The sequence below is a fragment of the Hippocampus zosterae genome, chromosome 12, assembly GCF_025434085.1.
Source record: "Hippocampus zosterae strain Florida chromosome 12, ASM2543408v3, whole genome shotgun sequence".
In the NCBI taxonomy this organism is placed as follows: Eukaryota; Metazoa; Chordata; class Actinopteri; order Syngnathiformes; family Syngnathidae; genus Hippocampus; species Hippocampus zosterae.
This window is the reverse complement of record NC_067462.1, coordinates 21324616-21351843: the sequence shown is the minus strand read 5'-3', so window position 1 is coordinate 21351843 and position 27228 is coordinate 21324616. Positions and strand designations below refer to the sequence as shown.

At 46.7% G+C, this 27228-nt stretch overlaps 1 protein-coding gene across 1 annotated transcript in view; it reads left to right on the top strand.

Moving 5' to 3' along the window:
* Window positions 1–27228, top strand: part of parp4 (poly (ADP-ribose) polymerase family, member 4) — a 106416-nt gene that overhangs the window by 67177 nt on the left and 12011 nt on the right. The window contains 10 exon segments of the mRNA XM_052081954.1: window positions 2088–2187; window positions 2282–2452; window positions 4596–4676; window positions 4767–4847; window positions 20218–20313; window positions 20411–20572; window positions 20659–20709; window positions 20810–21723; window positions 24172–24295; window positions 24457–24556. Of these exon segments, the coding sequence (XP_051937914.1) occupies window positions 2088–2187; window positions 2282–2452; window positions 4596–4676; window positions 4767–4847; window positions 20218–20313; window positions 20411–20572; window positions 20659–20709; window positions 20810–21723; window positions 24172–24295; window positions 24457–24556 (1880 nt within the window).

Below are 27228 nucleotides of genomic sequence, written 5' to 3'. Positions count from 1 at the left end.
GGCAGACCCTGCGAGGCAGCAGGGGGATTTTGGATTCAGAGTTGCCTTCTCCTAGCCTTTGTCTAAAGAGACCCAACCTACAAGGCAGCAGGTTTTTACAGGGTGAGGTTGTTAACCTCACGCCCAACCCCCAACCTGGAGGACCAGTTGGATGCAGTTTAACGTCATACCCAGGACACATTGAGAATGTTATGGAGGTTTGTATTGTACTGTGTCAAAAACTCATCTGTTGTAGAAAGACAATCAGTACTGGGGAGGTTGTTGATAAGTGATTCTAAAATGTCCGGGTTAATGTCCTTGATTTTACGGAAATGTAGAATGCGTTGTGGGTTGGATTTGAAAAAGGACAGGTTAACATTCAATGAAAGCAATAGATGATCTGTGTATGGGAGGAGATCGGTTTTACAGTTTGTTGGTGATAATCCAATTCAGCAGATCAAGTCCAGAATATGTCCTTTACTGTGTGTGGGTAATTTGACAAACTGTTGAAAACCAAAACTGTCCAGACAGGAGGTAAAGTCTTTGGTGAGTGAGTTATTGATATTGTTCATGTGTATATTAAAATCTCCTAAGAGAATCACATTTGGTGATAGTGTATACAGATGAGTGAGGAGTGTAGTAATGTCAGTGATAAAATTCTTGTTTGGTTAGCTGTATAACTGTAACTTCAAAAGATAAAAAAGCAGGCACATTTACAGGTGCAAATTTCCAATCCTCGCGCAGAATCATCGCGAGGCACAGTGTGATAAACAAAGCCCGGTGGAGTATCTTCATTAAGAGTACATAATCATTTGGCTGCTGCCAGGTCTCAGTCAGACACAGAATGTCAAACTCTCGGTCTGTCAGGAGGTCGTGGACGAACTGGCCCTTGCTCGTAAGGGAGCGGATGTTCAGTAGGCCAACATTGACAGCAGTGCAGCTATGAGCGACCGCGATGCTATCCGACCTCGGGGCGCGTGTCAACACAGAGGCATCCGCACAGCGTCCGGTGTTCTTCCGTGGGCGGCGAGCAGTGGACCAGAACAACCTGATGGAGCTGGAGTTGTCGTATTGATAGTTTCGGCGTGAGCCCAAGTGAGTGCACCTTCGCCGGGGCACGTAAGGATGTCCGGGTGTTGGAGCAGAGCAGGCGGTGGTGGACCGTGTGGATTAAAATTGAGTTTGAGCTCAGTGGCTACATACTGGTGAAGCACTTCCAATGGGTGGTGGAGAACAGACAGGACGAACCAGCAGAAAGCAAGCCACTCACAGCTGATCGACATAGCTGGACTGGATAATGAAGTCGGGAAGCAGCAACAGGTAGCAGGTAAGCTAGCCGCTAGCCGCAACTCGACGACATCTCAATACTCGATGACAGGTAATGACAGTTCGGCCGATCGAGTGTGGATTGATCGTTGTTCACTCAGTGACCATAAAAGCAGGTCGACATAAAATATGTCGGCTTTTAAAGATCAAAAAAATTACTTAAAAAATTGACTTAATAATCCAAAAATCAAAGGAGTAGCGGCGTCCAAAATTCGCCAGCGTTCACTCCGGAAGTGAGAAAAAGCCTGTGAGAGTTCAGGGGAAGCTGTGTGCACTCTCAATGGGGATGTAAGGCTTTATAAAGTGCTTTGGGCACCATGTGGTGTAGATAAAGCTCTATATAAGTGCACTCCATTTACAATATCAACTCTTATATGAACTACTATAAACGCCATCTCCTTCCTCTTCTGCCAAGCGAACTAGTTAGAAGTGGCGTGCTAAAAAAACAATCAGCTCTGAGCTGCTGCTCGTGAACTGGGAGCAATTCTTGACACCGCTCCGTGGCATTTTTATGGGTGCAAGCTTTCTTGCTACTGCAGATCCTCTCCCTTAAGTAACTACTTCTGGCCTCCGTGGCGGCAGATTTAAAGGCAGGTTACATGCTGAACTGGTGGCCATTCACTCACATAGCATAGCAAACCTTTCATCAATAATGCACTGTAATTGAATATGAAAAAAAAAGAAAGATCGATAACACATTGAAAACTGCTGCTGAATCAAGACTAAAGAGATTATATTTATGGGTTGTCTTTTTAATGGGTTATCAATTGTTTGTTTGTTAGCTCTACAGCCAATCGACACATGCTGAGAGCCCTTGCTCAGGCGGGGTGCGAAGCATATGAATTTTTTTATGCTAAACACAAGCACAAGTGGGCAGAGAAGGTGAGGAAATAAAAGTGACACTCACATTCATATTTTTGGGTGATTTCCGTGAAACATTCGTCCTAACTTAGGACGTGTCCTGTCTCCGTCACAGGTGGAGTGTCAGTTGAGGCGCATGGCATCTCCCGGCTGCAGTTCTGTGTCAGTGAAATGGCAACAGTTTAACCCATCAGATCCCACTCCTGTACAAGCCCCCAAGCAACTCCATGCACTCTTCAACGATTGCCACACGCTTGTCTATGGCTTCGTGCCACATTGCACACAGGCATGACATTGTTCACTAATTAAATTAAATTGAAATTAATTGAATCTTCATAATTAGCCAACTTTGTTAAAATGTATCTCAAGTAGTTGGAGCCACACTACAACTACAGCAGACAGGCCACTGTCTGCTGTAGACACCGTATTTTCCTCACTACAAGGTGCTCTGGAGTTTAAGGCGCAACTTCAATGAATGGCCTATTTTAAAATTGTTTTCATATATAGCATGCACTGCATTATAAGGCATGTAAATTAGAAGCTACAATAGTGACTGCGGTTGCATTATGGATCCACTAGATGGAGCGACACTAAAGGGAAGGGAATATCTTTATTTATTTAGAACTTTCACAACTGCTGCAGCTATAACAAAGCGCTTTACAGAACATTTAAAATACTACATCCAAGAAATTAGAATTTTGATCCTCATGTTGCTCCCTCATATAGCATAAAGCATGACATGAAGTCCATAAAAGACAGAGTTTATTCCTGAGCATAAATACAAATGGCATTACAAAATAAGAAATGAATGAAAGAGGTTTTGAAGACAATTGATTCAACAAAAAAGGCACACAAACCTTGTGAGCTCACATCCACAAGGGGCTAAACATCCTTAGAAATCTTACTTGTCTCCTTCTTCCTTCGTTTAGTCATTAGTTTACTCTGCTTTTGGTGTAATCTTCGTTTCATAATGGCTACGCAGAGCTCACAAAATAGTTGTCTGTCTGAGTGTGTGTTGGCAGCTGCACGTCAATTAGTGTCGGGCAGAACCCTTTTCGGATACAATGGGTTCCTGCTAATAATCACCACTAGGTGGCATAGGAACACGAGCAGGGAAACAACTCTTTGGGGAATATACAGTATAAAGAGACTGTAGTGTCATGTAGTGTTTTGCCATATATAAGGCATATCGGATTATAAGGCGCACTATCGGCTTTTGAGAAAATTGAATGCTTTTAGGTGCACCATATAGTGCGGTAAATGCGGCAATATAAAGTAAGCCCACTGGCTGCCTTTTTGTAGCCCCTGAACTGTTATGATCTTTTCGGAAATCACACGAGATTGGGCATTCTCAGGGTAGTAGTATGGCCGTAAGCCATACTGCATATCGCAATGTACCATCGACCAACCCATTGATTGTGTACGTGAGTTTGTTGGCACATGAGGTGGCCCCAAATAGTAGAATGCATTTTTGATAGGTCAGCACGTGTATACCGGGATTTGTCTTCATGCCAGTGATAAACAGACAGCCTCTGACTTAGTCATTGAGAGTTCGCTGCTGTAAGGGCATTATTTTTTTTGTTTTTTACTTCCACTGACACAGCCAGCCGTAAAAGCCAAAATGATACAAAAATGGAGTGTTTGCTGCTGAAAGAAAAATGTACAGTGTACGTCCCTAGACTTTATAAGTTGTAGATGAAGGAGCAACAGGTCTGTAGTCATTGCAGGCTTCTTGAGATTTCAGTGTTCGAGGATTTGATGCACAATGTGACTTCACACATTTCCAGGAGTAGAAGGAGAAGGTTTGAGTGAAGATTAGAGCCAGCTGATCCGTGCAGACTTTTAGCCAGGAGGGAGAGACACCAACCGTGATAGGAGTTTTCTTTATCTTTTGTCCCTTGAGAAGCTGACTCACTCCCCTTATCGCATTATCGTATTGTTACTCGTACACAACAAATTGATGCATTCCTAGTTTTTAAATCAGTCAACTATAATGGTTTGATCTATTATTGTTCAAGTGAGTGCAAACAGAGCAACAAAATCTTTGCAAAACCTCAATGTTATTTATTACACATGATAATTTGACATTTCGGCACAGATTTTAGCATGGATTGTGGAAGTTGACGCACATGATTTGCACTCGCGATCTGGCCCACGGGCCTTAATTTTGACATCTCTAAATTAACCACTGATAAAACTTAAAACAAGAAACAGTCAATAGTTTAAGAGTCGATGAAGTATAAAAACAGTTATCATTTCCTCTAGTTGAGGCTACTCCTTTTTTAGGACTAAGTGTCCTAAGTAGGCTTAAAAAATTCTAAGAAAAATACATTTAAATGTCATTAACCATCAAATGTAAAAAAACCACTGTCAGTACAACCTTTGATTGTTGAGATTACTGATCAGAGTTTGCTGTTTGTCTGTTGCAGGCTACCCTGCTTGGAAACCTGAGCGGCCAGGAACTAAATACCATGGTGTCCACGAGTGAACTGCAGAAGACGAGGGGCACGGTATAAGGATGCAACACTCTGCCAAATGAGGTGTTATTTTCATGATAAATGATGTGGTTGGTCATAGTGCTGTTATGTGTATGTGTGCAGTTTCTTCACAAGCTGACAGCGAGAGCTCTCATTAGAGACTACGAAGACGGAAGCTTTGATTCCAACGAAGCTGAACATGAGGTGCCTCACAAATGTACAGACTCAAATTCCAATGAAATTAGGATGTTTAACGACAACAACTGTATTTTTCCAAATATTCTCTCATTTTGAATTTCATGCCTTCAACACAATTCCAAAAAAATCTGTGACAGCGGCATGTAAACCACTGTGTTACATCACCTTTTCCTCAACACTCAATAAGCTTTTGGAAACTAAGGACACTCATTTTTTATGCTTTGCAGGTGGAATTCTTTACCATTCTTGCTTGACATACAGCTTTGGTTGTTCAACATTGCAAGGTCTCAGTTGCTATATTTTGTGCTTCATAATTGTCACGTTGCGCCCGAGGCGATGAAAAATCGCCTCGTGCACAACAAAAATAACGAGGTGGATCCCAGGAAAAAGCAGACACGAAAAGATCTTGTATGAAAAACAAAGGGTTTTAATACGAACAGAAAGAGCCCGACAGGGAAAACGGTAACAGAAAACGCTGGTCAAATAAGGACCAGGAAATAAGGAAAAACAACCGAAAACGCTCGCGAAAAAACAAAGAGCGAGGAAGTATTGAGATCAGTAATCTAGAGCAATAACAATTTGGATGAAACGCGAATAACAATTCGCATTTCATCCAAATTGTTATTATTGTTGCCAAATTGTTATGTTGCCTTACGGCCTTAGTGGCCGTAAGGCAAAAAGGCAGCGAGTAAATTCGAACGATGAAATAGCGAGAGAGAACAATGGCACGGTAAGGAATTCTCCGGCAGTGAGAGGACTGCCGGAGTCTCTTAATAAAGGAGGGTAATCAGCCCGAAATTACGAACAGGAGTGCAGAACAGGCGGGGGAAAAAAACCGCCACCTGCTGGCGGGCACGCGACGTGACAGTACCCCCCACTCAATGGACGCCTCCCGGCGGACTACCCGGTTTGGTTGGATGAGCAGTGTGGAAGTCGCGCAAAAGGGACGGATCAAGGATCCAGGAGCGTGGCACCCATTGCCGCTCCTCCGGCCCGTAGCCCTCCCAGTCGACCAGGTACTGGAAAACCCTGCCCCTGCGCCGAGAGTCCAGGATGGCACGCACCGCGTACACCGGACCACCATCGACCACCCGCGGAGGCGGCGGCGGAGCGGGAGGAGGCGCCAAGGCGCTGGAAGACACAGGCTTGAGCAGGGAGACGTGGAACACGGGGTGAACTTTCATGGAGGCCGGTAGCCGGAGCCTGACCGCGACGGGGCTGATGACGGCCTCGACCTCGAATGGTCCAGTGAATCGGGGTCCCAGTTTTGCAGACGTGCCGGCCAGGCGAAGATTCCTCGTTGCCAGCCACACCTTCTGTCCCACCACATATGAGGGCGCCGGGCGCCGACGACGATCTGCGATCTGCCGGTTCCGGGACGCAGTGCGGGACAACGCAGCCCGGGCCTCCTTCCACACGTGGTGGGCCCGCTTAAGGTGGTGCTGTACAAGGGGACCTCCACCTGCCCCTCCTGGGACGGAAACAACGGTGGCTGGTACCCGTAAGCCGTCATGAACGGTGATCTGCCTGTGGCGGAGGAGACGAGGGTGTTGTGGGCATATTCTACCCAGGGTAAGTGGTCGACCCAGGATGCGGGACGGTGGAGGCACACACAGCGGAGGGCCGCCCCCAGATCCTGATTGGCGCGCTCAGCCTGTCCATTGGACTGGGGGTGGTATCCCGAGGTCAGGCTGGCCGTAGCTCCGAGGGACCGGCAGAACCGCTTCCAGACGCGAGACACAAACTGGGGGCCCCGATTCGACACAATGTCCGCCGGAATGCCGTGGAGACGGAAGACGTGTCTGATGAGGAGGTTGGCGGTCTCCAGCGCCGACGGCAACCTGGACAAAGGCACAAAATGAGCAGCCTTGGAGAAGCGGGCCACGATCGTGAGCACGACCGTTCGACCCCGGGGAGGCGGGAGGCCCGTGACGAAGTCCAGGGCGATGTGGGACCACGGGCGAGGAGGAATGGGCAACGGCTGGAGCAGTCCCGCCGGAGGTTGATGGGACGACTTGCCGCAGGCGCAGGAGGTGCAGGCCTTGATGTACTCCGTCACGTCGCTACGGAGCTCCGGCCACCAGAAACGCTGGGCGACGAGTTGCACAGTCCGGTTCACCCCGGGATGACACGCCACCTTGGACCCATGTCCCCACTGCAGGACCTCCGATCGGAGGGAAGGAGGTAACAACAGCCTCCCCGCTGGGCACCCCGCCGGCACCTGAACCCCATCCAGGGCTCCCTGGATCCGCTGCTCAATCTCCCGCTGGACGGCCCCCACGATGCACTGGGTCGGGAGGATGGTCTCCGGGGATCGGTCCCTCCCCGCAGGTTCGTGGAGACGGGAAAGGGCGTCAGGCTTAGTGTTCTTAGACCCGGGAGAGTAGGTGAGGACGAAGTCGAACCTGGTGAGGAAGAGGGCCCACCGGGCCTGACGGGCGTTTAGTCTTTTGGCGGAGCGGAGATAAGCGAGGTTTTTATGATCAGTGTAAACGGTAAAAGGCTCCTTTGCCCCCTCGAGCCAGTGCCGCCACTCCTGCAAGGCAGTCACAACTGCCAACAGTTCCCGGTTGCCCACGTCGTAGTTGGACTCGGCGGCACTGAGTCGACGGGAGAAGAAGGCGCAGGGATGCAGCTTCTGGTCGACTGGAGAGCGTTGGGACAGCAGCCTGAATCCGAGGCGTCCACCTCTACGATGAAAGGATAGTCAGGATCTGGATGTTGAAGTACAGGGGGACTAGTAAACGCCGCCTTCAGGTTAGCAAACGCCACATCCGCGGTAGGATCCCACTTAAATGGGATCTTAACAGAAGTAAGGCGGGTTAAGGGAAGCACCATCTGGCTGTATCCGCGGATAAAACGTCTGTAGAAGTTGGCGAACCCCAAGAAGCGCTGCAGTTCCTTGCGGCTGGTAGGAACCGGCCAGTTAGTGACCGCACGCGTCTTAATGGGGTCCGCTCGTAGCCTGCCCTGTTCTATAATGAACCCCAGGAAGGAGATGACGGGGACATGGAACTCACACTTTTCTGCCTTGACGAAGAGCCGGTTCTACAGTAAACGTTGTAGCACCAGCCTAACATGTTGCCGGTGCTCATGTAATGAACGGGAAAAAATCAAAATGTCGTCAAGATAAACGAAACAGAAAAGGTTAATCATGTCCCGTAACACGTCGTTAATAAGATTCTGGAATACGGCAGGGGCGTTTGTGAGTCCAAAAGGCATAACTAAATATTCAAAATGGCCCAGGGGGGTCTTAAACGCGGTTTTCCATTCGTCGCCCTCCCGGATGCGAACCAAATGGTAAGCGCTGCGCAAGTCTAGTTTCGAGAAGACCGTGGCAGATTGCAGTGGGGCGAAGGCGGAGTCTATCAAGGGTAAGGGGTATTTATTCTTGATCGTGATCTCGTTCAATCCCCGATAGTCTACGCAGGGTCGCAGGGTCTTATCCTTCTTCCCCACGAAGAAAAAACCCGCCCCTAACGGTGAGCGTGATGGTCTGATGAGACCTGCAGTGAGCGAGCTGTTGATGTATTCCGTCAACGCCTCACGCTCGGGTTGGGATACCTGATACAGCCGCGAGGTCGGCAACGGGGCGCCCGCCTGCAGGTCTATAGCGCAATCGTAGGGGCGGTGTGGGGGCATGGAGCGCGCGCGATCCTCGCTAAATACTTCCCTAAGATCCCGATAGCACTCCGGCACTCCGTCAAGGCAGATCTCCTCGGGGGGCGCGACGCGTTCGTGCTTCCCGACGGCTGATTGTAAGCAGTGCTGATAACAGTATTGGCTCCAGCTATCGACTGCTGGGCGCGCCCACGAAATCACGGGGTTATGCGTCTGAAGCCAGGGTAATCCGAGGATGATCGGAGCGTTGCGGGACCGCATTACGTAAAAACGGCGATGCTCAATATGATTGCCGGATAGTAGAAGCTTTTGCGGCTCCGTTCGATGCGTTACTACCGCCAGGAGACGCCCATCAAGATCACGCACCCGCTTCTTTTCAATCAATTCCTCTAAAAAGCAACCCAGCTCGGACGCGAGACTGGTGTCCATCAAACAGTCATCCGCTCCTGAATCTACAAGGGCCCGAACCCGCCTTGACCGGGACCCACCGAATACCTACCCCTCGAGCTCAAGTCTGTTGGGGTGTCCCGGTCGCTTGTCGACTCGCCTAGGCTAGGCTCGGGGGGTGACGCGCGAGGTCGTAACTCACAGTACTCGGGGTGGGCATGGAAAGACGACCCCGGATAGCTGGTTGCGGCGTGAGGAGGTGGTTGGGCACTGTCTGTCGTAGCACGGTCGCGGAGACGGCGCCTTCCTTCCTCCGCACCAACGTCCTTGCCGCCCAGCTGCATCGGTTCCTCCGTGGTTGCTGTCTCCCGGCCCCGAGAGTGCTCACCGAACCCATGATGTTCCTCACGGTACGTGGTGCGTCGAGACGGATACTGATCACTTCCACGCTCCCGGCCTCGCTCCCTCAGGCGATTGTCCATGAGGAGGGAGAGGTCGATCAGCTCCTCCAAATCGGTGCTGTGGTCGCGGGTCGCCAGCTCGTCCTTGAGTAGCGAGTTTAGGCCACGGCGAAACAGTCCACACAGGGCTCGATCGCCGTATCCACTCTGTGCGGCCAGGATCCGGAACTCAATGGAGTAGTCCGCGACCGACCGCCTTCCCTGGTGAAGGGCGAGTAGCCGACCCTCCGCCTCTCTGCCCCGCACGGGATGGTGGAACACCCGACGAAAGGCTGCCACGAAGTCACGGAATGATGAACGGAGATTCGGCTTAGCGTCACTGGTCGCAATCGCCCACGACGCCGCCGGACCTGTTAACAGACTCATGACATAAGCCACCTTGGCGGCGTCATTAGCGTAGGCAGACGGCTGTTGGTCAAATACGAGAGAGCACTGGTGTAGGAAGTGTCCACACTGCCCGTGCTCACCCCCGTAACGAGGGGGTTGTGGAAGCGAGGGCTCCCTCGACATAGAGGGATATGAGGAGGGCGCTTCCAGGGTGGTAGGACGAACCCCGGGAGGTGGTGGTCTCCGTTCCTCCACCCGAACTAAGCGAGGTTTGAATTCATCGAACCGATGAGCCAGCATGGAGACCGCGCCGCGGAGTTCCGTAATGGTTTGGCCGTGCTGACTCATTTGTTGCTCTTGTCGGGAAAGAGCGGAAAATATCTTTTCGATGTCTGCGGGATCCATGGTGGCCGGAGAATTCTGTCACGTTGCGCCCGAGGCGATGAAAAATCGCCTCGTGCACAACAAAAATAACGAGGTGGATCCCAGGAAAAAGCAGACACGAAAAGATCTTGTATGAAAAACAAAGGGTTTTATACGAACAGAAAGAGCCCGACAGGGAAAACGGTAACAGAAAACGCTGGTCAAATAAGGACCAGGAAATAAGGAAAAACAACCGAAAACGCTCGCGAAAAAACAAAGAGCGAGGAAGTATTGAGATCAGTAATCTAGAGCAATAACAATTTGGATGAAACGCGAATAACAATAGTAGTGGCCGTAAGGCAAAAAGGCAGCGAGTAAATTCGAACGATGAAATAGCGAGAGAGAACAATGGCACGGTAAGGAATTCTCCGGCAGTGAGAGGACTGCCAGAGTCTCTTAATAAAGGAGGGTAATCAGCCCGAAATTACGAACAGGTGTGCAGAACAGACGGGGGAAAAAACCCGCCACCTGCTGGCGGCCACGCGACATGACAATAATTTGTGACACGTTTTCAGTGGGAGACAGATCTGGATTGATGTGACACATGCAAAATGCAGGTTGCCATTGTTTCTCTGAAATAAGCATGGATGTCCCCAAAGAAGATTAGCTCTGTCTTTATCTCCTCCCCCTGGCAGCTCTCAATTTCGGCCAGAGATCTTTCCACTTCTGTTGCACAGATTCAGAGAACTCTTGATGAATGAAAATCTTAGCACCCAAAGGAGCTTGGGAATTTTTCTCGGTCTTCCACCCTTCTGGTCCTGACCAATTCTCTGAACACGCTCACTGTTCATATTTTTGCCACGCAGGCCCATGTATTTTGAAAACATGCACTTTTTTTCACTTCAGTTCTCCTCTTTCTCATCGGCAATTCCGTTGATTGAATCATTTTTCTCCTGCTCTGGTTCTTAATGTAATCCAGTTTGGTGAGCATTCTAGCCAACTCCTGCTTGGAATTCATGATGGAAATTTTTTTCTCGATCTCAGAGCATCCCATCTTATTTTTTAAGTCAATTCTGTGCTCGTTTTCAGCTCATGTACACCTTGTTAGCTCTGTCCACGAACAGCAGAATGAAAAGTTTAACGTTGTCCCGCAATCGCATCTCCTTGTAGAACTCTGTGCTGCTCCATTTACTGTAAGAGAACACTCATTGTGACCGCGGCATCATCCTCATAAGGAGTTGTCTGACTTTTTGAGAAGGCATGTGTCAGGTCAGTCAGGCATTCAGACCCTTAAGACAAACTTTAAATCACAAGAGAGACTAGGAGTCTAGCAGAGTTGATTTTTTTCTCCTAAGGAGAACTTGAACATGATTCTCAAAACATCTCTGAAAACCCTTCACTCGTCTCTCCACTTAATTGTCTTAGGGAGTGGCCTAACACACAAACATCCAAAGGGGTGGGGAAACACTCACAATGTATTCCTCGGTAATTGGAGGGGTCATGCTGACGGTTGGATGTGTGTGATAGCAGCTGTGGACCCATCACGGGCGTGCCATTTTTTTATATACAATTACTCTTGCAGCATGTTTTTTTTATCAGGATGTACCAGGAGTTGAAAGTTGAAAATGATTACAGGTCTTGGCACCGATATTTGGTGATCCGATAGCCGACCATCGGCTAGCTGCCTTTAATTCCCGAAGCTATTCAGGGCTCCGGTGGCTAGCCCGGCAAATTAGCTGTTACTACTCTCGGTCGACAATCAGGGCTTGTTTGGTGGTGATGGTCTGCGTTCTGGTGGCAGCTTTCATTTTTGTGTCTGTGTGCTTGTTATTAAAAAGGGATATTTTTGTCTAAGTATACACTGCATCCTCTCCGCAACGATCAGTTTCACTTTCACACAAAAGTATTTAAAAAATAAAATAAATGAAATTAAATAAGCAGCTGACCTTTAACTTATGGTGGGGCGTGACCTGCATCATCAGAAGTTGTTTGCGGTCTGTAATTGCAGCTTGTAATTACAATCAGTGCTATTGCGATTATATATATATATAGAGATAGAGATAGAGATAGAGATAGATAGATAGATAGATAGATAGATAGATAGATAGATAGATAGATAGATAGATAGATAGATAGATAGATAGATAGATAGATAGATAGATAGATAGATAGATAGATAGATAGATAGATAGATAGATAGATAGATAGATAGATTGGAAACTCCAAGGTCAAATGGGAAGCACCTCCAAAAGTGGTGGAACATGACAGAGCGACGATCCTGTGGGACTTCCAGGTACAGACTGACAAGATGGTAATGGTGAACCAAACAGATATCATGATCATAGATAAAGGGCAGCGGAAAGTCGTTGTAGTGGATGTGGCGGTCCCAAGTGATGGAAACATCAGAAAGAAGGAACATGAGAAACTGGAGAAATACCAAGTGTTTTGAGAGAGCCTGGAGAGAACCTGGAACGTAAAGGTCACTGTGTGTGTGTGTGTGGGGGGGGGGGGGGGGGTGTATAAATATATATATTAGAGCTGTCAGTTTAGCGCGTTTTTATTGGCATTAATTTAAATGAATTTTAACGGGATTAAACATTTTCTCGCGAGATTAACACGGCATACGTCACAAGCGGATGTTACGTTGCTCTATAAATACACCAAAAACAAAACAACAAGAGCGCTGCAGAAGTCCACGCCCATGTCTGTTTTGCCAGCCACGGCAGCGCGAGACACCAAAAACGGATACTTAAAGAGTTTATGAATGGAAAGTTTACTTTTAAAAGGTTGCCATATTGCTCCACTGACAAGACCAAAGTTATCTGTTCTTCTCTCTCTCTCTGTATCATACAGGTATACAATGTATGCCACTGACGCGATTGTTACTTGTTTGGAACTATTTTGTGTGGAAGGTTACAGCGTTCCGTGTCCATATCAATACAGCGGGTGGAGCTTCTCTGTGTTCGTCTGACAGTGACAGTGCGCTACAGTGGTAGCGACCTAGCGAAAGTAAAATGTCTCCAGTGTTGTCATCGAACCAAGTGTAGTCATTCGAAATGAGGTCTACACAAAACCGTAGAGAGAAGGGCTGTTCACACGGCAAGATTTGGTCCGGGGCTGCCCCAGTAGAGCGTTCACACGTGCAAATTAGCTCCGGGGTAGCCCTGGAAAAGAGCTTATACCGGACCAAATTTGACCCACCTCAGGGAGGTGGGTCAAATATTTGCTCCGGGGCAAATGTTCGTTTGCGAGGCAGCACCGGTGTGAATGTGCACGTGTGAACGCAACTGGGTTAAATTAGCTCCAGAGCAAATGCTTGTGAAGAGTACTATGGCGAGAATGCCTTGCTTTCGTGCTCTGTCGGACTTCCGTAATGTGTTGATTCATAACGACACAAGACTTGGCTAGTAACATATTTCCTTTTGTAGGAGACTGGACTGTCTCAGAGTTGTTTGTTCCTTTGTTGTTTGTTCACAACCCCCCGCCCCCATAGAATTTATTTTGTGATTTCCTCTCTTGATTTTCTGTTTGGCGCAATAGTGTTTGCTTTTCTGAGTGTCATTGAAGTCATCGTTCATTTACGTTTTCTTGGGCGGTCACTCTCGAGCAGAAGGCACGGAAACCGAGAAGGAGAAGGACGTGCCGGTCCAGTCGTCGCTTGAGTTGTGTATATACAGTACGTTTTAAAAAGAACCAACACGACAGCTCGTTTGTTTTCTGTCGTTTTGCGCCGCTGCAGAAACTGAACTGAAAGTCAGCGGCTTTGTACGTGTGAACGCTCCACACAATTTGCTGCGGTGCAAAATATCCCGCACAAACTATCTCGGTGCAGCACCGGAGCAAATGTGTGTCGTGTGGACGGCCCTAGAGACTTCCACGCAAGAAGGACCAACACAATCAACATAGCCTGACTATGTTAGGGGGAGTGAAACCCCCCTCCCCTTTCAGAATGGTTTGCCCCTGCAGCACGGGGGAAGTGCGTGTGCTTGTTTGTAAGACCGTCAGTTTCGAATACAGCGGCACATAATGAACACTGGTGTCCAGTGTCTCGTTATTCTTCAACAAACATACAGAAACAGACTGCTGTGTTGAAAGCAAACTTGAGAAAAATTAAGTATGCAAGCATGGTTTAAATCCACTATAGGCTGAGTACTAGTGTACCTTAGATGTGCTCTTTATAATGTTATATTGCTCTGTTTTAATTTCATTTAAAAAAAGCTGTTAAAGCAGCTGTTGTGTGACCAAATATTTTTTTCGCCGTTATTGATGGACAGTAATATTGTGTGAGAGATTATGTGTGAATAATTGCACCAAGTGAAAAATGTTCATGTAAAATTGAAAATCGAAATTGTTATTTCAGTAAATATTTGCATTTGGCACATAGAAAACTGATTCATGATTCCATGTTGATGAAAGCATTAAAATGGGGGGAAAAATAGGACAAAAATGTAAAAGGAAATTCAGAAACAATAAAAAATGTGTGAGTAATCACGATTAATTTTTTAGTTCATTTGAGTTAATTATGACAATTGCATTTTTAATTAGATTAAATATTTTAATCGTTTGACAGCTCTAATATATATATATATATATATATATATTAGGGATGTGAATCTCAGCACTGAAGACGATTCGATACACATCTCGATGCACTGCCAGCGATGCGATACTTAAACGATACATGGAATTTTCTGGCGATACGATGCGATACGTTTCACCGTCGTCACGATGCGATACGATTCGATACACATTAAGTTCAAATCAATGCGATCCGATACGATACAATGCAATTTGTTGCGATATTGTGCAATTAAACATGATGCAAATAAGCAAAGAAAAAAAGCTTTTAAAAAGATGGAATTCAGTATGGTATTACAAAAAGGATACCACTTTATTCCTTATAAAGAGTAGAACTTGTAAAACAACTTATTTAAGCCCTTTCACAATTGGGTTTTGTGCAAAGAAAATGTAAACAATTTGGCACCTGAGACTCACAGCTGTTGCTGTAGTGTAAACACAAACAGACTATTCTCACTGAGTGTCTTATATGAAATATAATAATAATATATATATGTATATGAATCTCTAGCGCAAGATGTCCACCCATCCACTGTAAGTGCAACTCTTTGCGCACTGTTCAGCGACACAGTAATCTCACTTCTCACTTTGTTGTACACATCGGGAATATGTTTGTAAGTGAACACAGACCTGTCTGGTATTTTATACCTGGGTTCCAAAACGTGCACGAGCTGTCTGAAACCCTCGTTGTCCACCACGCTAAGGCTGGAGGTCTTTGCATATGAAATAAGCAGTGGCCTTAGTTATAGCCATTGCGCGGTCACAGTGAGTTGCAAGGGGACTCCCAAAATAAGAAGCGATTTTTTTCTGATCCTGAGCTGGTTTACCAAGAGTTTCTCCGGTGTCCGACGACGAACTAGGCGGGGAAGCGGGAGGGAAACTTGTCGGTGATCTGGTGCCATCGGTTTAAGTGGGTCTGCATATTTGTGGTGCTGCCGTTGTATGGCTTCTTAGTGCGACATTCCTTGCAAATTACGGAGGTTTTATCAAGCTTTCCGTCTTTCTTTTCGAAGCCGTAGTATTTCCAAACATAAGATTTGAATGTTGCGGCTGCATTAAATATAGTAGTTTCCTTGCTGCTGCGTGCGCTAACTTCCATAATGTTTCGCTCGTTGTGTACTGGACTGTATGTGACGCATGGCTACCGTCCGTATTCAACACAAAACGCAAAGCAATGATGGTGCATTCATTGCGCCTAGGAAAGGGCAGATATGTGACGTTTAACATGAATAAAACGGCGATTGAATCGGATTTTACCGATACCCATCAATGCATCGTGATGAATCGCGATTTCACCGATACCCATCAATGCATCGTGATGAATCGCGATTTCACCCGTCAATCGCGTCGTGCCCAGTGAATGAGCCGATGCACTCGGATCGCGGACGTGCGCATCGATGTATCGATTAATATCGATTATTTTCCACACCCTTAATATATATATGTATCACAAGCAGGCCTTGAGCACCAGAGCCATTGAGGCCCAGATATACCACACCAGACAAGACCCACGGTGTCGGTTGTGCAAAGAGGCACCTGAGACGATGCAACACATAACTGCAGGGTGTAAGATGCTGGCAGGGAAAGCCTACATGGAACGCCATAACCAGGTGGCTGGCGTAGTCTACCGAAACATCTGTGCGGAGTATGGACTGGAAACCCCAAGGTCAAAATGGGAAACACCTCCGAAGGTAATGGAGAATGACAGAGCAAAGATCCTGTGGGACTTCCAGATCCAGACTGACAAGATGGTAATGGCGAACCAACCAGATATCGTGATCATAGATAAAGGGCAGATGAAAGCTGTTGTAGTGGATGTAGCGGTCCCAAGTGATGGAAACATCAGAAAGAAGGAACACGAGAAACTCGAGAAATACCAAGGGCTCAGAGAGGAGCTGGAGAGAGCCTGGAAGGTAAAGGTGACAGTCGTGCCTGTGGTGGTCGGAGCACTCGGGGCAGTGACCCCCCAACTAGATGAGTGGTTGCAACAGATCCCGGGAACAACATCTGACATCAGTCCAGAAATGTGCAGTGCTGGGAACAGCAAGGATACTGTGCAGAACCCTCAAGCTTCCTGGCCTCTGGTAGAGGAACCGAGCTGAATGAGGGGGGGGTGCGACGAGGATTATTATTTATTTTTTTCATATATATGGCACAAAATTTCTTGAAATTCAATGAAAAGAAGACAGAGGTGATACTATTTGGTCCCAGTTGCCCTTGTACATCCCATCCTGTAGACTTGGGCCCCCAGTCTCCTTATCTTAAGTCAACAATCTCAACCTTGGGCCTTGAACTGGACAGTGATTTCAAACTTTATCGGCAAATTGGTGCCATTGTTCATTCCAGCTTCTTTCACCTTAGACATCTGACCAAAATAAAACCTCTCCTCTCTCATGAACACTTTGAGACAGTCATTCATGCCTTTGTCACATCTCGGCTTGATTACTGCAATGCCCTTTACTTTGGAGTCAGCCAGTCCTCCAATTAGCGCCTTCAGCTGGTTCAGAATGTTGCTGCTCTCCTCTTGACTGGTACTCGTAAGAGGGAGAACATAACTCCTACTCTGGCATCCCTTCACTGGCTCCCCATATATTTTGGTTATTTTCAAGATCCTCTTATTTATTTTCAAATCTCTTAATAATCTCGCGCCACCTTACCTTTCTGAGCTCATCCATCCCTACTCACCTGCCTCAGGTCTGCGGACAAGACATTATTAGAAGTACCAAGAACTAAACTGAGGCTCAGAGGGGATCAAGCCTTTTCTGTTGCTGGTCCCTCTCTCTGGAATGACCTCCCACTGAACATTCGGCAAGCCTCCTCGCTGCCAATCTTCAAAACCCTCCTCAAAACTCACTTGTATTCTTTGGCATTCGACTCAGCATGACTTAGATTTGTTCTTGGTTTTACTGTTTGCTGCTTTCTACCGTCTTTATTACCGATTTGTTTTACTGTTTATCGTATATGTTAAATTGCTCCACGTACAGCACGTTGTATGCAGCGATGGTTGTTTGAAAATGCTCTATAAATACAGTTGACTTGACAATGATTGTAAAGGGAAGAAAATATTCTCTCTCAAAGTGGGTCAGTGATTGAACATTCTCTCTCTCTCGTCTATCCCGTAACCCCAGGGGGTCGTTGGGGCATCTGTTGACCAGCTCTCTCCATCCTTCTCTGTCTTCGGCAGCTCTCATTGCCTCATTGAGTTTCAAGTGAGTCCATTCTATTATGTTATCTTCCCATCTCTTCTTTTGCCTCCCTCTTCTTCTGCCACCTTGTACGATGCCTTGCAGGATGGTCTTTGCAAGGCCTGAGAATCTGATGACACCTGCGTACCACCTCAGTTTCTGCTTCACAACAGTGGATAGGAGGTCATTATGTGGGCCGATGGCTTGTCTGATCTTTTAACGGGACTTCCTCATTCGTAACATGTTGGGTGTAGGAGATACCCAAAAGTCTTCTGTGGCATCTCATCTCCATACTCTGTATTCTCCTCTGCAGCTCTGCAGGTCCATGTTTCGCAAGCATAGAGAAAGATTGAGGTGACAAGTGAGCGCAGCAGTCTCACTTTTGATGCCAGACTGATGTTATTATCTTTCCATATGGGCCTGAGTTTTGACAGGGCTGCAGTCGTTTGAGAATCAGAATCAGAATCATCTTTATTGGCCAAGTATGTAGAACACACAAGGAATTTGTCTCCGGTATAACACACTGCACTAGTATCATCGTAAACAACAAAATCATTGAACCATTTTAGAGTATACCAGTAGTTTTGTAGTACCATTTTGTGGTGCAAGAAGAGTGACTATGTCAGTGACTGTTTAAGGAGTTAATGGCTAGAGGGAAGAAGCTGTTTAAGTGTCTACTGGATTTGGTGCGCATGGATCTGTAGCGTCTGCCTGAGGGGAGTGGCTGAAAAAGGTGGTGGGCAGGGTGCGGGGGATCCAGGAGGATTTTCCGTGCCCTTGTCTTGATTCTTGCAGTGTGCAAGTCCTCAAGAGTGGGTAGGGCGGTGCCAATGATTTTTTCTGCCGTCCTAACTGTCCGTTGAAGTCGGATTTTGTCCTTTTTTGTGGCGGCCCCAAACCCAACCGTGATGGAAGAACACAGGATTGATTCGATGACTGCCGTGTAGAACTGTCGTAGCACCTCCTGTGGCAGGCCATGCTTCCTCAGCAGCCTCAGGAAGTACATCCGCTGCCGGGCCCTTTTCAGGATGGAGATGGTGTTGACTTCCCACTTCATGTCCTGGGAGACTGTGATTCCCAGGAACTTGAAGGTCTCGACGGTTGACACAGGGCAGTTGGATAGTGTGAGGGGCAACTGAGGAGAAGAATGTTTCCTGAAGTCCACGATCATCTCTACAGTCTTGAGCGTGTTCAGCCCGAGGTTGTGTCGGCCGCACCAGAGCTCCAGCTGCTCCACTTGTTGGCGGTACGCAGACTCGTCGCCGTCTTTGATGAGACCGATGACCGTGGTGTCGTCTGCAAACTTTATGAGTTTGACAGCTGGATCTGTTGACGTGCAATCGTTTGTGTAGAGAGAGAAGAGCAGTGGCGAGAGGACACATCCCTGTGGGGCTCCAGTGCTGGTAGTGCGTATTGATGATGTTGTTGCTCCCAGTCTCACCTGTTGTGTCCGTCCCGTCAGGAAGCTGAGGATCCACTGGCAGATCGCAGGGGACACACCGAGGTGGAGTAGTTTGGGGGTGAGGAGTTCCGGGATGATGGTGTTGAACGCAGAGCTGAAATCCACAAACAGAATCCTTGCGTAGGTCCCTGTGCTGTCGAGGTGCTTGAGGATGTAGTGCAGACCTATGTTGACTGCGTCTTCCACAGACCTGTTTGCCCGGTAGGCAAACTGGAGAGGGTCCAGCAGGGGTCCAGTGACGTTCTTAAGGTGGTTCAGCACAAGGCGTTCAAAGGACTTCATGACCACAGACGTCAGGGCGACAGGCCTATAGTCGTTCAGTTCCGATGTTGCCGATTTCTTGGGAACTGGGATGATGGTAGACTGTTTGAAGCAGGATGGGACCTCACACAGCTCCAGGGATCTGTTGAAGATCTGTGTGAAGACCGGAGCCAGCTGGTGTTTGAGCAATTCTGGCAAGGACTTCCTGCTTTGATCCTTCATCGGACACAATTGCTCCGAGGTACTTGACGCTCGACACACAGTCGAGTGCCTGTCCATTGACTTCAATGTCAGAGAGAATACCATTGTTGTTGGTATTTTGAATTTTGAGGACTCACTTTGCTCTTTTGCCTCTGGGCTCCTCAAAATTCCCTTGCTTTTGTACTCTGCATTTGCCCCATTGTTGGGGGGGCAGGGTGAGAGGTGGTACTTATGAGACAAAACAAGTTTATCTCAATAGAAAAATAGGGTTGAAAAGTGTGTTATACTGTGATTGGTTGGGAACCAGTTCCTGGTGTACCCCGCTTACTGCACAAAGACGGCTGGGATCAGCTCCAGCACGCCCCCGAACCTCGTTGGAATAAGAACGGTTCAGATAATGGAAAGAGGTGTGTTGTAATTATTGGTCTTTGGTGTATTTGAATGAAAGTACCTCTCAGACATACTGTATACAGCATCAACAAACCTGGCAACAGTCTAAACTGTTTTAAATTGTATGCCTGTGCCCTCAGGGGAAGAAAATCCAGTTGAAGTCCTTCATCATTGCCTTGAGCAAAGAATTCTCCATCCTGTCTCAGTTCACCAGCTTTGTGGCCATTGAAGAAAGGGTTTGTTTGTTTGTTTGTTTTTTCTTGTCACTTTGACTGATTCATCTGTCGGTCCCCACTCAAATATGTCATGACAAAAGTATTTTTGAACTTTCAGCAACCGAATCAAACAGATGAGGGATTCACGGACATCCCCAAGTTGTTGGCGGAAGAAGATGTGGACATTCTTCCCTACCTCAACTGGATATCTCCTCAAATTGTAGAAGATAAGGAGGGGGACATGGAGATTGTTGAAAGTTTTTTCGAATTTCTGGGCAGTGTATGTCACCTGTCGCGTCATCTTGGTTGCTCATGTTACTTCTGGTCATCTTTCTAAGCTGCTTGTGTCTATTGTCTGTCATGCAGGCTCAAAGTTATGGCTCAGACTCCAGTGAGACGTCCCAATATTCGCCCACGGTTCGTCTCTCTGCCCTCATTTCTTTATTTGTTAGGCACATCTGTGCAGTACAATAACTCTTCATTGTTTAGTTTTATTTTTTGTTTTTGTTTTCTTTAGAGTCCGAGTCTAGCTTCCTCACCTACATTTGAGGAAATGCCCATGTCCAAGAGTGTCACCACAGGGTCGTCCATATTGAAGGGTGCTAAAGAGCGATGTAAAATGACGGACACTGAAGCTGGGCGTGTGTTTCGATCGCGCAGTGTATCAATCGATGCAGGCCGTCCATCAAAAAGCATCCATACTTTGGGCTCATCACTCCCTCCACCTCCACCGCCACTCCCTGTTGGTCATCCTCCGTTTGTTGCTCATTCATTTCCACGTTTTGACCACTCATCTTTTGCCCCGCCCCCTGCACCCTCACCTCGCAGCCCATCATTTCTTCCCCCTCCACCACCATCTGTTGGCCATCTATCATATATTCCTCTTCCACCGCCACTTCGGCCTGTCGGCGTATCAGTCGACAGTCCTACACCTTGGGATCTGGTTTTACGCGAAATTCGCGTCAGCTCACCTTCTAAATGTCGACCCACTGGTGTTCTCGGGGACCGCATTCTCAATATTTCCAGTAACCAGAGTTTACAGGGCATAGTACCTGCCAGACCAGTACAGCTGTCAATGGCGAGTTTGGCCGACTCAGGCTCGACTGGGATGCAGGAGACAATTAATCGCTTGCTTGGTCGAGCTGCATCCAAAGACGACGCTTATAGTGGCCCGCCACTCAGACAACAACTGACAGCGTTTTCTTCAGGCCACCCTAGTGGAGGTATTTCTGAGTCCCAACCCACACGGGGAATTGCAGGGACAAAATTCTGGCCCTGTAACGCACTGCCTGCGGTGGGATTTTCATTTGGGGGCCAAGCTAAAAGCAAGGCTGCACTTGATAAGGTACAACGGAAAGTCAGTTTTGGAAACAGAGCTCTCAACTTTGATTCAGCAATGCCAAGCTCTCAAGTCGTTCAACAGACCTCCAGGTAAGTTTCTAAACATGACCACTCTTGTGATTCAGTCGTTTAAAAAGTCATTCAATTGTTTATACCATAATCTTTGTGATTGTTTTTGTTACGTGGGTGGGTGTGTGGGTGCGTGTGCGTGCGTGGATGCATGCGTAAATGTAAGGTTTAACTTTGAAGTAAACAGTTTTTAAGCAGTTGCCCACTGTAGTTTGCAATGCTGTTTACATATTTTCAATATATTAAAAATGTAAGCACATTAATTCAACAACATTGGTGTTGGTAGTGTTTGTATGTTCATCACATAGTATATTATTACAATTTACAATTTAGAATCACTTATCAACAACCTCCCCAGTACTGATTGTCTTTCTACAACAGATGAGTTTTTGACACACTACAATACAAACCTCTCAATACCCTGGCCCCACTCAAAACCCAAACTGTCTCCTTCAACCAAACAGCACCCTGGTTTACCCCTACTCTCAGACAACTCAAATCAAAAGGCCGTCAACTTGCAAGATTATATAGAAAAACTGGACTCGCTATTCATAAAGAAATGTACACTACCCACTTCCTCCATTACAAGGACTCAATATCCAAAGCCAAATCAATCTTCTACTCTGGTTTAGTCAGTTCCAATGAAGGTAATACTCTGGCCTCATTTTTTACATCCAAAATCCAACTTATCCACCAGCAACTCACCCCTTCATCTGCTCCTATCCCTCCTTCTCCATTCTCCCCGGTTCCTACCCACCTGTTCTCTGCATTCACATCCCATCTGTCCACCAAATCTCCATCTTAATCCAGAAGTCCAAGTCCTCTACTTGTCAACTTGACCCTCTCCCTGCTGTTTTAGTAAAAGTTTCGTTCCCGGCCCTCTCCCCTCTCATCACTAACATTATTCAAACTTCCCTCTCTACTGGCATTGTACCCTCCCATCTCAAAACTACTGCTGTCACTCCCATACTGAAGAAACCTGGCTCTGATCCCTCCGACTTGAACAACTTTCGTCCCATATCAAACCTTCCGTTCATCTCCAAACTTCTAGAAAAAACAGTAGCTGCTCAACTTCACACCCATCTTTCCTCCAATAACCTCTACGAACAATTTCAATCTGGCTTCCGTCCCCTCCAAGGTACCGAAACCGCCCTCCTCAAAATATGCAATGACCTTCTTCTCTCTGTTGACTCCGGTTCACTCGCCATCCTCCTCCTACTTGACTTCATTGCAGCCTTTGACACCATCTCTCACTCCATCCTCCTCAACAGACTCTCCTCCATTGGCATCACCACCATCCCCCTCTCCTGGTTCCGCTCCTATCTTTCTGACGGCACCCAGTTTATCCAGCTCAAACGTTTTAGATCTCACCCCTTTCCCCTCACTTCAGGTGTTCCTCAAGGTTCTGTCCTTGGCCCATTGCTGTTTCTAGTCTATCTTCTTCCCCTTGGTAATATCTTCAGGAAACATCACATTCACTTTCATTGCTACGCGGATGACACCCAGCTCTACATCTCTACCAAACCCAATACCATACTTTCACCATTCTCCCTAAACAACTGCCTGCAGGAATTAAAATCTTGGTTCACCTCAAATTTCCTCAAACTGAATAGCAATAAAACTGAACTCCTCCTCATTGGCACCAAATCCACCCTAAACAAAATAAACAATTTCTCCATTACCTTCGACAGCTCTTTCATCACCCCCTCCCCTCAGGTCAAGAGTCTGGGTGTCATCCTTGATAGCACCCTCTCCTTCACTTCACATATCAACCACATCACTCGTTCTGCATATTATCATCTTTGAAACACCCATCGGCTCAGCTCTTCTCTCTCTCCTCAGTCCACTGCTATACTTGTTCAGACCCTCGTCACCTCGCGACTCGATTACTGTAATTCCCTCCTGCTGGGTCTCCCTCAAAAAACCCTCCATAAGCTTCAGTTGGTCCAAAATTCAGCCGCCCGCATTATCACACTCACACCATACACAAACCATATTACACCTGTCATACAACATCTACACTGGCTCCCCATTTTACACCGTAATTCAGTATAAAATCCTGCTCCTCACATTCAAATCCATCCATAACCTAGCCCCTGCATACCTATCTGACCTCATCCATATTCCTACACCTGTGCGCTCTCTTCGTTCCTCCTCCTCTCTCCTCCTCTCTGGGAAACAGAGCCTTCCATCGCTCTGCTCCCCAGCTATGGAACTCACTCCCCGCTGACCTTCGTAATACAGCCTCATTAACACATTTCAAATCCAGCCTCAAAACACATCTGTTTAGACAAGGCTATTCACTTGGACCATAAAGCCATTATTTTTATTTATTTATTTTTGTTGTATTTTTTCTTATTTCATTTGATGTTGTTTTTAGCATTGTATTCGTGATTTTAACTGCTTACTGTAAGGTGTCCTTGAGTTTCTAGAAAGGCGCCCACAAATAAATGTATTATTATATTAATAACCGGACATCATTTATTTCAGGACATTTGGTAGAAGCCCTTTTTGCAAGACCATGTCAGTGGGTGGCATTGATCACGTTACATTTAATTTGGATTGGCGAAGAAACTTCCAGATGCAGATTTCGGTAAGTCATAAAATGACAATGTGTTCAAGATGTTTTTTTTTTTTTTTTTTAACTCTGGCCATTTTCGCTGCACACCTATTTGTCATTGAATTAGGTACCTCAGCAAAATGATATGAGCACCAAAATATTTGAAGACACACCCTGTGAAATTTGTGTTGCAGGAGGGCTACTGGGAGTTGAGCACAGAACTGGGCAAGTACGTCAATGTGGATCTCGACATCTTTGCCGCGTTCCTCGAAAGTAAAGGCATCCTCTCCCTCGGTGAGATCCATTTCCTCCCTGGTGTTGGACTGAACATTATGTTACCAATATTGTTTTTACATTGTTGATTGCAATGTTTTAAATAATAATCCTCAAGAAGGATGTTTAGGACTTTGTCTGCCTCTGGAAATAGGCATTTTCCTCTGAAATTTATACAGAGAAATTGATCTGAAACATTGACTATTAGGCCAATTATGACCCTTCAAACATCGGCCAAAATAATCGGCCAAATGGCTGATGTTTGTCATTTACAGCAGTTGTACTCAAGCAACCCTGGTTTATGTATTTCATGTAAATTTATGATGTGGGTTTGAATCAGGACCCGGCCTTTCTGTGTGGATATATATATATATATATATATATATATATATGGCATGCGTGCCCATCTCACAGCAGCTATATATATATATATATATATATATATATATATATATATTACTAAAACATCTGATGTTCTTTCGTCTTCAATGAACTGAGTGTGCAAGGTTTCATTTTGCTTACCGTATTTTCACGACTATAAGGCGCCATTAAAAGTCTTAAATTTTCTCCAAAATGGACAGGACGCCTTATGGTGCGGAGCATCCTTTATATGCGCTGAGTTCCAAAATCTGACTGACAGCCGACACGCTGTTTATATAGAGAAAAGGCGGAAGTGACTGTGGCCAGGCATGTGGCAAAGAAGTCGGCCAATCAGGGAAGGGTGGGCGTGTATATATACATATATGGAGAGGGAGAGAGAGAGAGAGAGAGAGGGAGAGAGAGGACAGGCAAGCTAGTCCGCCAATGGTGAAGGGTGGGCGTGTAAGTGGACGCCTCAAGCCAGTACCAACACTTGTATAGAGTGTGGCAATGCGCATTGTTGCAAAACAACTCCGGTTTTGGTTTCTAAGAACCCCTGAAAATAAATTTGACAAAAAGACACGCCTACGAAGCTCAGTTCAAACTTAAAGCCACCGGTTATGCTTTTGGCATGCGTGCCCATCTCACAGCAGCGGTGAAAAAACAAGTCAAGCAAATGAACTCTGAGCTTGCCGTTATTCCCGGAGGCTTGACTAAAGAACTCCAACCGCTGGACATTGGCATCAACCGGGCATTCAAAGTAAAGTTGCAAACGGCATGGGAACAATGGATGATCGGTGGCAAACACAACTTTACAAAGAGTGAGAGGCAGCGCTTGGCGACTTACGCCACAATACGCAACAACGAGAGAGAACGCGGCGTTTTTGATGGATTACGGTACTTGCACAATTGTTCAATTCTTTCTACACACACACGCGCTGCCACCATGTTTCGCTCTGTTCTTTACTTTCAAATGTGGGAAAGCTTCACACGAGAGAAATGTTGACTTTGCTGTTGCTACTCCTTCTTTCTGCTCGGCAATGCGTAGCAACTCACACTAGCATGTTCTTCTTTCCCGCATGCCTGGCCACAGTCACTTCCGCCTTTTCTCTATATAAACAGCGTGTCGGCTGTCAGTCAGATTTTGGAACTCAGCGCATATAAAGGACGCTCCGCACCATAAGGCGTCCTGTCCATTTTGGAGAAAATTTTAGACTTTTAATGGAGCCTTATAGTCGTGAAAATACGGTAAATCCGCTTCAATTCCAAGCCGTGACTCCCAGTTCCACATACGCATCGGCGCTCTGCGCCGACGCTCCTTTCTTCTCATCGTCGGCTCCTCAAGCCATGCATCCATCCAGCCGCAGACTCTCCATAAGCACCGACCTTTCCACTGAACAAAGCGGGGCTGTGAAAAAGCTGCCTATTTCAGGCACAAGACACAAGCGCCCCGGGGCTGTCCAGCAGCGACAGTCAAATGGCGCCGACATTCCTCCCAATCCTAATCAGTGCTGGTACACGCGTGTCGCCGAAAGGCAGATTTCTTTGATGAATGTCGTGGCCAAAAATGCTTAAAACAGTCCACATCAGGTCCACACAATGTAACAACACCACCATGTTAGTGATGTGATGTGATGCTCCAAGAGCCGGCTCTTTGAAGTGAACGATGGGGGCCGGCTCCCACCTCATTGGGAGCCGGTTCCTCATTGGGGAGCCGGAAGGGGAGGGTTACGCACGCACGCACACACGCACGCCCTGCAGTTTAGAGAAGGGAGGGGTTAGAGAAGAGACACAGTCAGCAGCACACTGAGCAGCACGCGAACAAGACAGACGAGGAGACGAGAGAGCTAGTTAGTGAAAAAAAACAACACGGTGGAAAGTGGAAAAGTGAGAAAATGGATAGGAAATGCAGTGAAACATGGACTCATTTCAATTTAATTGATAGTTCAAAGGCAGCGTGTAGACTGTGCAAGGTTAAAATATCCCATAGATCAGGCCCCACGAATAACCTGCACAGGCACATCAGAAATGTCCACCCATCAGTACAATTTGAAGAGAAAGACAAGCAAGGGAACCAGCTATTAATGAAGGTGCTAGTGTGTCTGCAACTGTTGCTGCTGCTGCAATGTCACAACTGCCTAGATGTACAACCCAGAGCTCTATGAGCCACTTTATGCAAAAAGCTATACAACCAGCAAAACAGAACACAATTGATGAGGAACTGGGTAAATGATTGCAAGGGATTTTCATCCATTTTGTGTTGGCTGTGTGTTGTCGCAACATCTGTCCCCTCAGAGAGAATCTTCTCCAAAACAGGGCAAATATTAACAGAG